The sequence below is a fragment of the Scomber japonicus genome, chromosome 13 (assembly GCF_027409825.1).
Source record: "Scomber japonicus isolate fScoJap1 chromosome 13, fScoJap1.pri, whole genome shotgun sequence".
NCBI classification, from domain to species: domain Eukaryota; kingdom Metazoa; phylum Chordata; class Actinopteri; order Scombriformes; family Scombridae; genus Scomber; species Scomber japonicus.
The window spans coordinates 20,935,732-20,948,478 of record NC_070590.1 but is presented as its reverse complement, the minus strand read 5'-3'; the positions used below and the strand labels follow the sequence as shown (position 1 = coordinate 20,948,478).

Sequence of the window (12,747 nt, the reverse complement as noted above, 5' to 3'; positions counted from 1 at the left end):
TAAGCCATGGTAGTTATTAGTCTGCCTGTGTTCTTTTGGAAATTTAGACATTTTTCAAAATGTTTATGTTTAAAGTATATTTAATTCCTATCTTTATGTTCACATCTTTCTATGACAAAGGGTTATTATGATAATGTTGTTTATAATACATTTTGAGTATTATATTTAGGTATTATTTATTGTCTCAAGTGTTTAACTGTTGTTTATTTGTTTGATATTTTAGGTAGTTTAGTTTTATAGGCACATTTATGTTCCCAGCAGACAATATACACCTAAACATCCTGTTCTAATAGACTAGAGTCCATCAGACTCTGTTATGCAGAGTGCAATATCTTCATATTTAGAGAAATATCTTGAAATATTCAACACTGAAATGTTATCAAATTTACTGGGAGCCACAGACACAGTGTGCAGGAGGCTGAAACCAAAAAAAGCTATAAGAACAACAATGCCAGCCAAAGCTAAGTGTAAGCAATTGGCAAAAACCTAAGTCATTCTTGGTATGTTCCATTTGCTGTCCTGGTGAAACACTCCCTTCATATGTGCTGTGAAATACTGCATGTCAAAATGAATTCCAAAAGATTTTGACAAAATTAAACATAAATGGCTCTATATGCTGGAGTTAGGTCCAACTGACTCAGTTTTGGTAAGTAAAATTGATTTTACATTTAGATATTAATCAACATTCATTGTTTTTCAGTTTCCCTCCCTTCACCTCTCCCCTAATATTTAGTTCAACTAAAGACAAAGGCAAAAGTTCACGGGCCAATGCTTCTGCAAATGAAGGAAAGATTCCTGTGTGGTCTATTAACCTTTCATTGACGCAGCAGTTGACCTTATTCGTAATGTTCTTTATTTATAGGGTAATGGAGATTAGCTGTTTCATGGCACTGATTTGGAGTTCGTGGTATTCAAAGTGAAGGAGAACACAGGATTGGTGTGACGAGAGAGTGCCTGCTCAGTTTCATTTTCAGAGGATGTAAACGAGGTCACAGACGGCTGGTTGAAGCCGGACCAGCAGGTTGTTTACTGGTCTGGCAGCAGGCGCACAAAGTGTCCTCAAGAAACTGTTTTTAGCCAGGGGTGACGAAGGCAAATTGGGAAGGCAGCTCCCCCTCCCCCTTTTACCTTATCAATCTTGGGAATGCAGGGTTTAAGGTTTAGCAAGTTTCCATCTTTGTGTTGAAACACATCCAAAGCAAAAGGAAATTAAAGAAAAAGTAAATGCAAATAAGTTCTTAGAACATACTACTACTACTATTAATAAAAATAATACTTGTAACAAAGCTCAATAATTAAAATAGTTGATCTATTTATCTCAATAAAGCACCTTATTCATTTATTTTTTCAGTAAGTTGCACAGTTGCACTATGTATAGATAAGGAGCTGAACTTTTGCACACTTCCAGTCCTCAGGTTACAAAATCATGTTACACCAGTAGTGTCAAAATCACCAGCACTACTGACCAGCACTACTGACCAGCAGCCCATTCAGCTAATGGCTACTTTATTGTTGGCAATACTGTCAATTGTGGAAAATATGGAAAACCTCAAGAATTTGGAAAACGTCATATGTATATGCATTTTTAAAAATATGCACAATACAGTATAAAGACTAAAAGATAAAGCAAAGTGTAATTTTAGAAAAAAAGACTGGAGATGCACATTAAAAAGTAACAAATAAGAAATACAGTTCTAGGAATACAACAATATCCTGACACACGTATCAGCAGGGGAAATATTTGATATTTAGAGGGAACATTTTTCACTGTCAACTGCGAGTCATGACGTTAGCTTGGGCCATGACTTGTACGGGCTATGGAAAGTCACATGTATAGAGGCATGCACACTCAAGACTCCAGAACTCTCAGCATTTTCCATTGAGTGTCCAGTCCTTTCTTTGGATGTTTGCCTGTACAGATGCTAATGTCTTGGCTGATTGCGTACAGATGCTATGTACATCCACCCACTTTTGTCCATGGTATGGATTGGCTGAGAAGCATGGCGGGTCCTAGGCCTGGAACATTGTGTTACTTTACGCTTGCAGGGAGGGGGTGGAGCAAAATTTTGCATTTTGTTGTGGGGTGCTAACACTGAGACAAGGATGTAGTGCAAATGTTATCCACCACAGCACCCTGTGAGTCAGCCAGTGCCCCATGAAAACACCCATGGCATCTAGACGGGCCTCTCTCTCTGATTGGCTGTACAGACAGTATCAACCAATAGAAACATGAGGCATGTTCCTTGAAGTCAGTGTAGAAATATGAGCCGGTTAATTTAGAATTTTAATGTGAACTCCAAGTTTAAAACTATATTTGTGCCATTATGAGCAAATAAGTGTTTTCCCAAGTTTAAATGTTAAATGAAGTTTACAATGACATGAAAACATTCAAAATATTCACATTTTCATGTGTCCACACCAGGATGCTATGAAGGCACTGACAGGCGCAGATCAACAAGAGCTCAAATATCTGTCTGTGTCTAACAGACTCTGGTAAACATGATGTGAATCACATGACAGGTGTGTTCAACTTGCCAGGCCACACTGTAGTCATGTGCAAAAGGTGCCTATAAATTTAGGAGCCTCTTCAACAGTGAAGCAGTCAGCACACAGCACAAGACGAAGACACTAACGGGACTACTTGAAGAATTGTATATACTCTTGACTGCACTGGATTATAACTTAACTGAAGAACATTTAGGTAAACTTCTACATCAAAACAAAAGTGTCTTTTTCATGTGTTTTAGATTCAAACTATGTCACTTTATATTGAAGAAGTAGATTAAAATATTGAAAATAAATATCTAAACTGTTGCATGGTTGTTCCTTGTACCTTTTTCATTTAAGTGCAATGTATCAGTCAGCCATTATACTCATTAAACTACTGATGAAATCTACAATACAGATTTTTCTTGGATCACAAGTAAATGATAAATGCTTGTTTTTCAGGGAGTGGTGTTGTGCTGGCTGACTCCTTTCAAATAGAGTTTATGGCCCAAGAAGATTTCACAACAGAACTATTTCCAAAGATTAGTTTGCTTCCCGAGAAAACTTGAAACTTCTCTTCAATCCTCTCTTACAGGTATGCTCAGTTTTTAGAATAAGCACTACAAATACTGCTAATACATCCAGTACACTCATTATTACTTGCTTAAATTTAACCACAGTTCGATGTTATAATCAGAGCAAAAAAAAAGGTTAAATCTCAAAATGAAAGAAGAAAACATGAAGTCATATTTTGTGTGTTTGTCTTGATGAGCAGAGTAATGGTTTTCTTTGGTGTGTGTGTGTGGTACACAGCAGTCCTGGGCAAATAGCATTACGTTTGATTTTTCCATTTGTGTCATCAGCCCAGGTGTAGCAATGGCTGGCATAAAACCCACAGACGTAGTGCCCTCTGCGGCAGTTAAGTTCTTCGGAGCTGGCACCGCAGCCTGCATTGCTGACCTAGTCACCTTTCCACTGGACACGGCCAAAGTTAGACTACAGGTTAGACACACAATGTTTCTTGGCACATTTTAACTTTGAAATCAGATTTTTATCTTGAGCCTTTTTTAAACCTGTTCGTAAGTGTCCTTGAATATCATCTTGTCACCCAGATTCAGGGAGAGTGTCAGAAAGGATCAAGTGCAATAAAGTATCGGGGAGTGTTTGGCACCATTACCACCATGGTACGCACAGAGGGGCCCAGAAGTCTTTACAATGGACTGGTGGCAGGACTCCAGAGGCAGATGAGCTTTGCTTCCGTCCGAATTGGCCTTTACGACTCCATGAAGCAATTCTACACTCGAGGAACTGATAGTGAGTTTAATGACATTGCTGTCATAAGCAATTTGGTTTCTCTCTTACTCCTTTCATTTTGAAAAATACTCATCTCTGCACAGGTGCTGGGATTGTTACTCGGCTCATGGCAGGGTGTACCACAGGAGCCATGGCTGTGGCGTTTGCACAACCCACTGATGTGGTGAAAGTGCGGTTCCAAGCCCAGGTACGAATGGCAGATGGTGTGAGGAGATACAACGGCACACTGGATGCCTACAAGACGATTGCCCGAGATGAGGGCGTGAGAGGCCTTTGGAAAGGTGCTGACCATTTTTACATCAAATATTTGCATCATATTTGTCACTGATCATACAAAAAAAAAAATCCTCCCCCAGTTTTGATGTAACCATCCTCTCCTCTTGATACTTTTATTTCAGGTTGCATGCCCAACATTACCCGTAACGCCATTGTCAACTGTGCAGAGTTGGTGACCTATGACCTGATCAAAGAAACCATCTTGAAGTATGACTTAATGACAGGTGAGGTGGAAAAACAAACAAATGATTGCAGAGACCACAGATATTCAAGTAGTTTCTAAAACATCGAAGATATCAACTATTGCGGAAGGATGTGACCTTGCTTCTGTTTCCCTCCAGACAACCTGCCATGCCACTTCACCGCCGCCTTTGGTGCAGGCTTCTGCACAACAATTGTGGCTTCCCCTGTGGATGTAGTCAAAACACGGTTCATGAATTCACAATCTGGCCAGTACAACAGCGCTATGAACTGTGCTCTCACCATGCTGAGAAAGGAAGGACCCACAGCCTTCTATAAAGGGTAAACACATGTCCTGTTAACTACATGACAGTGAACCTAACCAACACCAAATAACCTGTTTGTGACACTTCTTTACCTTTGTTTTGTTTTTCTGCTTTAGGTTCATGCCTTCTTTCCTGCGACTGGGGTCCTGGAACATTGTGATGTTTGTGACATATGAGCAAATCAAACGGGGTATGACCAGAGCACAACAGTACTGGGAGTCACCGTTTTGATCTCAGCTTGTCAGACGCTTCCTTTAGACATAAATGCACAGAAACAAGATGTTAACCCTCACCACAGTGCACTGATGACCACTGGTAACCCAGTGGTTTTATAAGCTGAATATGATACCTGCAAGTGGAGGCCCAGAGGAGAACTTCAAATGGTTTCAGAGGTCTCTGGTCACGCTATCTATGTAGCAGCTTAGAGTTGGACAGAGTTCATGTGATATTTGCAAATATTCCTTATAATGACAGGAGTTTGTTCACTGATTCATTAATGAACACTAACTCTGTTGGTATTGTTGCAGAACTAGAAGGATTTTAGTATTCAACTGTAAAAGGACATTTTAAATTGTAATGTTGAGCACTTTCTTTTAAAAAAAATGCTGCGAAGGATGTGAAATGGAGGAGAAAGGGTAATTCCAGAAAGTCTTGCTTTATTAGTTATTCGCAAAAACCTTGATCAGCTGGCTCTGAGCTTTAAAGATTCATTTTCATGTTTACAAGAATAAACTGTAGGATCATATGGATTATGTGGTAGTATAATGTTATTAGTTATTAAGAGTAAGTTTCCATGAAAGCAGTGGACAGACTGAGCCTGGCAAGACAGGCCTAAACAGTGACCATTTCTATGTTCCTCAATCTGTTTTCTGTATCGTGGACTGTTTACAATTTAGTTTACCAATGTTTGTGATGCATGTACTCAGGGGTTCATAGGATAATATATTTATTGGTGTATGTAAATAGTAGGATTTATTGCTGGTCAATAAGTTGTAAATATGTTGTACACAATGATAAATGAATGCCAAAATTAAAGAATAATTCAGCTGTTCTGTATCTTTGTCCATTATTGAGTCTTGCTGTACCTTTGGTAGTTGTGTTACTTAAATGTGAGTTGTGAATGAAAAGAATAAAGAGAGTTACTGAAATGAGGCAATACATTCACTGTTTGTTTTTTGCTGACTACCTGGGTAACTTTGTTCTAAAAAATAAGTATGACCTAAGTTCACCATGAATTGTTGAGACCTTTTGATTTTGGAAATATAGTGGACAGCAGGATGTGATTTCAAAATGTGCACATTTGTCAAGCAAAAATCCCACACATGTAAACATCTCAGCAAGCAGCGGGTTGAAATCAGCTAACTACTAACTGAAAGAAAGCAGGGTCCTGTTGCATTGGGCCTCTGAGTAAATATAGTTGTGTTTAGGAGGTCTTCTTCAGGCCTGGAACATTTCCAAAATCAGCTGCTACTTATGCTACAGTTTCACACTTGGCTCAGTCAGATGAATAGTTGTCATACTCTCACGTGCTGTAAATTGGATACATGTTGACCATGTATCCAACTCATAATTCACTCATGCAATTTATAATCCATATATTTGATATTCTATGTATATATCACCACACTTTCAACAAATGTCAGTTAAGGATACAACACTGTTTATGAATTTATTTTGAAAACCTCCTTGATTATCTGTTTTTGAGACGACATGTCGTAGAACAGATTGTTTTGAACAAAACCCAGCGGGGGGATGTTTATGGGTCTGAACATATGGATCTAATTTCACATGGGATGTACGGTGCACTTGTATTTTCAGCATGACTCAGCATTTAACCAGCAAGTCTGTCCTATCCGTACCATACAGAAAGATTAATACAACATTTCAGGAAACTAGATAATACAGTTTTGTAATGGAACATTTAGTCCACTCTCAGTTGACAGTATACAGTACAATGCTGTTTTGTATGTCTGTTCTGACATTGGACAGAATGGGTAGGGCTTAATTATGAAGTCAAGATAAGACAGACATCAGATATCATGTTTTACAGTTTGCACATTCAAAAATTGCAAACACACAATCAGGTTTATAACGTTCTGCCCATCTGACCAAGAGACATTCCTTATAGATATTGTGGGGGTGGGGCCCCACCAGCAACACATGCCATGCCATGATGTAACACCGTCATGGCAGTATTTAAAGAGGCTGCTCTCCTACAAAGTGCTGTATCCTGTCCTCTCACTGGTTCATTTGGGTATTGTCACCTCTAGAGGCATTTTCCGGGCATCTCAACTTCCACACATCAAGTTACGGTACAACAAAACTCTTTGTAATTACATTTTTATATGGATCTTTAGATTATTGTCAATATTGTTCCACTGTAGTGTTATTTTTAACCCCTTTTCTCTCTTTTTCAGGATTTGGAGTATGATTTTCTGGCTTACTTTTGAAACATTTTCTATGGAAAAACAAGGAAATCAAATTATAGCTGGGACAATATTCAGCCAGAGGGACGCCTTTAGAGAATCTTGATCTCGAATGGTTTTGGTCCTGAATTTCTCTAACAAAGGTGAGAATAAATAATTAAGGTCCAGACATTTTTCATTGACAGAGAAAGACTACCAGAGAGGTCTGGTAGTCTTTCTCTGTCTGTACAAAATGTACTGAACAGCTGTCTTTTATTTAGCATCACTAACACTGCTTTAGAACGGCTCTTTTGCTCAGTAGTGATGTTAAATAAGCCTATGACACTCAGCACTTAGAGGAATCATTAGTATAGTGAGTTACAAGACATATATATTTAGGATCAATTAAAAAGCAGATCCACAGAATAAACTATAATCTCACGTTTCACGTCAGACGTTTCAATGTGTTTTGGGGTTTATCTTTTTCAGATTTTGGAGGAGCCTTTTGTCCTGTTAATAGGCTATACTCTTCAGTTTTTATTTTAATTAAAATCATTCTGAAAAATGGTTGGCTTTGGACCGGCAGATGTTCCTCCATCAGCGGCTGTGAAGTTTGTAGGAGCAGGAACTGCAGCATGCTTTGCTGACCTGCTCACTTTTCCGCTGGACACAGCCAAAGTGCGGCTGCAGGTATTCAAGCTCTGATATTCAGTGATTTTTTGTCAACAACTTCTGATACTGTATGTCAAATATACTGCATGTGAAATATACATAATATAAAAAATGTGAATCCTTAAAATATGTTATATAGCACTCAGTTCCCCGCTCTCTTATCCTCAACTGATCCTCCATTACAATATTTTAACCCACACAGATCCAAGGTGAGACTGGGGGCTCTGCAGTTTTAGAGAGAGGGTCTACAGTGAAGTATCGTGGAGTGTTTGGCACCATCACCACTATGGTTCGTACAGAAGGGCCCAGGAGCCTTTACAGTGGACTGGTGGCAGGACTTCAGAGACAGATGAGCTTTGCCTCTGTCCGTATTGGTCTCTACGACTCTGTAAAACAGTTCTACACCAAAGGCTCAGACCGTGAGTCACTATGAATGTATTCTAGTTGTTTATCTAGCTGTGACTATCAGGTGTGATATCTCTGTTCTCTTTTCTTCAGATGTAGGTATCGGCAGTCGCCTGCTTGCTGGATGTACTACTGGTGCCATGGCGGTTGCTTTGGCTCAGCCTACAGATGTGGTGAAAGTCCGCTTCCAGGCACAGGCGAGGTCTACAGGGAATGCCATTCGCTACTGTAGCACCATTGACGCTTACAGGACCATTGCTAAGGAAGAGGGCATTCGTGGCCTGTGGAAAGGTAGCTAGAGCTTAAGAACAATATGCAGCTCTTGAAGCATATCCTTTTAATTTCTTCTAATAAATATGATCATGTACTTATATCACTCTGTCATGCAGGTACAGCTCCGAACATCGCTCGTAATGCAATTGTTAACTGCACTGAACTGGTGACATATGACTTCATCAAGGATACACTTTTGAAGTCTACTCCCCTGACAGGTAAAACAATGATCCAGAGGCATGATATAATGCCACACTATCTAAAGTTAAAACCTGAAGAGTTCGGTTTAGAACCTGCTCTATGTGTAAAGTGCCTTGAGATAACTTTGTTGTGATTTGGCGCTATACAAATAAAGATTGATTGATTGACTATCTCTGTCTTTGGAACAGTAACTTATAGCCTTTATTCCACAGATAATCTGCCCTGCCACTTTGTATCAGCCTTTGGTGCAGGGTTATGCACAACAGTGATCGCCTCTCCAGTTGACGTGGTCAAGACAAGATACATGAACTCGGCCGTCGGCCAGTACGGCAGTGTCCTCAACTGTGCTGTTGCCATGATGACCAAAGAGGGACCACTTGCCTTTTATAAGGGGTGAGCATTGACTGAGCCATTTAATGACATAATGATATAAATTAAATATTTATAAGGGAAGGGAATGAGAGCTAATGATTGTAAACTAAATGACGGCTGTATTTTTAAATGGATTGCAATAAATTGTGCTATTTTTCTGTGTTTTTGCTCTTCAGGTTCATGCCATCTTTCTTACGCCTGGGCTCCTGGAATGTGGTGATGTTTGTAACATACGAGCAGCTCAAACGGGCCATGATGGCAGCAAATCGCAACTACACAACTATTCTGTAATCATTACTGTCTGACAGAGGGCTGATATTGTACCACAGTTTTTCTGTTTTAAATGTCTTTACTTTTGGTTGCCTCATAGTGCATATTTCAACAAAAAGTGTAAAAGCTTTATAAATCATGTTTACACTGACAATGACAGGAATGTAACCAACTTTGTCTTCATAGTCCTATGAGGGCAATACATGATCAATCTTTAAACATTAGAGCTTGTTTGATCAGATATTTCCTCTCAGTGTCGAGCTTCTCAGGAAACTGGATGTCGAAAGTGATGATGAGGTTTCCTCTCTGGGAAGGATCCTGGGACAGCGTCATTCCCTCTCCAGTCACCACTTTTTTGTATGCAGGGCTGATGCGTTATAACAAATCAGAAACAGGAAAAGGTTTATTGATGCAGATGATGCCTAAAAGTGTACAGTTTATGTGTTAGTTTAAGTGCCTGAATTCCTTATGATTAATATCTGAATATCTGTCAATATATATGTCAAATAAACTGTATTTTATCTAAATGGTATTTTGTGTCCAGTAGTAGAAAGCACTTACTGCACGATGTCATTGATTGGAATATTGAGTAGCCTGCCATCTAGTGTCTCTACATCCACAGAGAACCCAGTCAATGCCTGTGTGAAAAAAAGGCATCAACTTGCTGTTTAAGTGTTTATTTTCTTTTATCTTTTATGTGTGACCAATAATGATATTACTTATTCTGGATCTCAACATGACTCACCATTTCCAGAGAGATCTGGGTCTTATACATCAGGTCATTGTGTTGTCTTACAAACAGAGGATGACTCTTCTGTCGCACTATGAACACAATATCTGCAGGGATGCTGTTTGGTCCCTAAAAAGATGAAATATAGCAATAGCAAGGCAGTTGGGTCTTTATTTAAAAAGTGGCTTGTTGGTAAAATACGTAAATATATATTGTATTTTTGTAAAAGTTAGATCATTTTATAGACTCAAGTTAGATCAATAAAATGTTTGGGCCCTGTAGGCTTCTCATTACAGAAGCACTGTTAACATCAGTTTTAGTTGTTTTATCATTTTGAGACCAAGTACAGTAACTAGGTCCCTTTATTGCTTAGTGTTTTTTTCATATACAGTGAGCTTGTGAACAACTTGAAAGACATCTACTTATAGAGCAATCTCCTGAGGACACCTAGTGGTGGCAATGAAGCAGAGCCAGTGCAAAGAATGACACAATTTCCAAAAATAGTTGTTACTTGACCTCTCCTGTTCTCTATTAATCTTCATCTCATTCAAAACTATCAAGGCTATCCGTGGTCAACTACGCAGCCAAGTTTCCATTCATCTTCATAAAAGGTTAAATAGGTATTTATAAAATATGATCAGAATATGGCATAAGTAGTGAAATGAATAATTCCTTTATGATTATTGTGGCAGTCTTGTTCAACTTATTAAAGTGATTTTAACATTTTAAAATACCACTCTCCTTTCACTACAGACATCAGAGTGGATGAGTACAGTTTTTCTTAAATCTCAATAGAGAGTGTTATATATCTCTCTTACCTGATCTCCCTCTTTGGAGAAAATTATTCTTGTGCCTTCTTTCCATCCAGGCTTTACATCTATAGTCAAAATCTTGTCTCTGATACTGGATGTGAATCCATCATCATTCATAACCTGTTAAACAAATAAGACTTGTTTAGTGTGTTTCTTTGGACTTTGTTGTGATCACTAGGGAGACTAACTGTTGTTTTTTTGTTAATCTTTTGAAGTATGATTGATATATTTAAGACAGTAGTTCTCACCCTACGAGAGATCTTAATTTTTTTCATGCATCCATGGAAGAGATCATCCAGGGACAAATGAAGGTTTCTCTCTATTGGGGAATCCTGGACTTTCAACACTCCTGGTTGCAGACCACCAAACTGATGTGGGGTATCATTTGTATAGAAGTCTGTAAAAAAACAAAACAACCCAAATAGTTATCAGTGTAAATCATATGAAATCTGAAAGAAGTACATTTGCATGTTTGTTTCTCTTACCTGCAAATGGGTTGTCACCTCCAAAAAACTGTCTGAATGTTTTGTCTGGGTTCGCATGGTAGACATATTTATATGACCAGGCCCCACCGCTGCCAAACTCCGGAGGGATACCACCTTTTAGACCCTCCACACCAAACTTGTCATAGGTGGCCTTTTTGCGAGCTTGTCACAAAGAAAAGAGATGAACATTAGAATAGCATACTCAGACATACTGGCTGGGTAAAAGTTGCTGTGATTATTGTACTTGGGAAGTAAGATACAAGAAGCTATTAGTTTGAATAGATTCAGATTTCATATATAATAGATATTTATATTCTTGCATTGGCATCTAACACATATATCAGCACAAAACCCCCCGGGTTAGGGTTAGTAATGATTCTTATGGATTGATACAAAGTAAAACAAACTTCTGCTCTCTATTCAACTCACGGTCGCTCAGAACATCGTAGGCTTCACCCAGCTGGCTAAACTTCTCGGTGCTTCCAGGATCTCTGTTGCTGCTCGGATGAAACTTCAATGCAAGACGTCGATATCTAGGACAATAGAGAAGGAAAACTGACAGTAATAAACACGTCTAAGACTGCCTCTGTGTGGCTGCATGTTTTATTAAATAACTTGCTTACAGTTATTTTTAGACTTACGCCTTTTTGATATCTGCATCTGTTGCATTTCTGTTGACTTCTAACGTTTCGTAGTAATCGCTGCCCATTATAGGATTAGGCTAAATGCTAATTTTTAACTTTAAAAATACTAAATAATGAGCTCAGTGTGTTTTAATGCGCTTCAGCAGCAGTCGTTTAGATTGGTTTCCATGGAAACGGTTGGTCACGGTTGGTCAGGATACTCTCGCGGGATTTGCGAAAGCAGGGCCAATCAGGGGCTGCATCCTTCGAAGGACGCGGCCTTTGCGGTCTTCGAAGGCGACTCCTTCTGAGGAACCTCCGAAGGATCATACAGTCTATGCGAAGGATGCATCAACCGTTGTTAAATGGGACGGTCTAGCCATCGGAGGATTTCCTGGTTGTGTCACCAGATGTTTTACCTGACTTTTGTACCACGGATTATGAAATGGTGAGAGATTTTCAACAAGAAGAGAAGTATTAACAAAAAATAAAATAAAAATGAAGTAATAAAATGCACAAACAAGTAAAATAAGGTGTCAGAAGAATATTTCAGTCCTGTAACTAACACTGGTTAATTTCTGGGGTTAGGGTTATGTAATTCTTCTAGACGTTAACGGAGCTACAGGGCTCTGACATCATCATCCTAGGAAAAAAAAACAACTTACCGTACCATTCAATAGTAAAGAGAAAAGTTGAAACAATACTTCAGTTTTTCCCCCACGTTTGACAAAATCCAGAAAGACAATTCATTGGTGTAATATGATTGGCTACAGTTAAGTCGCAGTCTCCATTGAAGTGACTAATGGCCCCAATGAACCTGATTGGTGGCTCCAGCGCAAAACTACTGGTATTGTGGGCTTTTAAAGTTGAAAAAAATGTAAAGAATAATTTTACTTCAGAATGTGCACCAACTAAG

At 38.9% G+C, this 12,747-nt stretch overlaps 2 protein-coding genes across 2 annotated transcripts; one reads left to right on the top strand and one right to left on the bottom strand.

Moving 5' to 3' along the window:
• Nucleotides 1-3,363: 3,363 nt before the first annotated feature.
• On the top strand, nt 3,364-9,207 carry LOC128370931 (mitochondrial uncoupling protein 2-like). Its single transcript, XM_053331115.1, has 12 exons — nt 3,364-3,489; nt 3,600-3,801; nt 3,885-4,082; nt 4,200-4,301; nt 4,419-4,599; nt 4,700-4,807; nt 7,552-7,678; nt 7,863-8,079; nt 8,159-8,356; nt 8,455-8,556; nt 8,752-8,932; nt 9,088-9,207. Exons 1-12 carry the CDS (start codon nt 3,364-3,366, stop codon nt 9,200-9,202), a joined length of 1,857 nt encoding a protein of 618 aa, XP_053187090.1. The 3' UTR covers nt 9,203-9,207.
• Nucleotides 9,208-9,388: 181 nt separating this feature from the next.
• Nucleotides 9,389-11,917, bottom strand: dnajb13 (DnaJ heat shock protein family (Hsp40) member B13). Its single transcript, XM_053331751.1, has 8 exons — nt 11,850-11,917; nt 11,638-11,741; nt 11,209-11,370; nt 10,972-11,120; nt 10,730-10,843; nt 9,927-10,040; nt 9,743-9,819; nt 9,389-9,548 (listed from the first exon to the last, which is right to left on the bottom strand). Exons 1-8 carry the CDS (start codon nt 11,915-11,917, stop codon nt 9,389-9,391), a joined length of 948 nt encoding a protein of 315 aa, XP_053187726.1.
• Nucleotides 11,918-12,747: the final 830 nt, after the last annotated feature.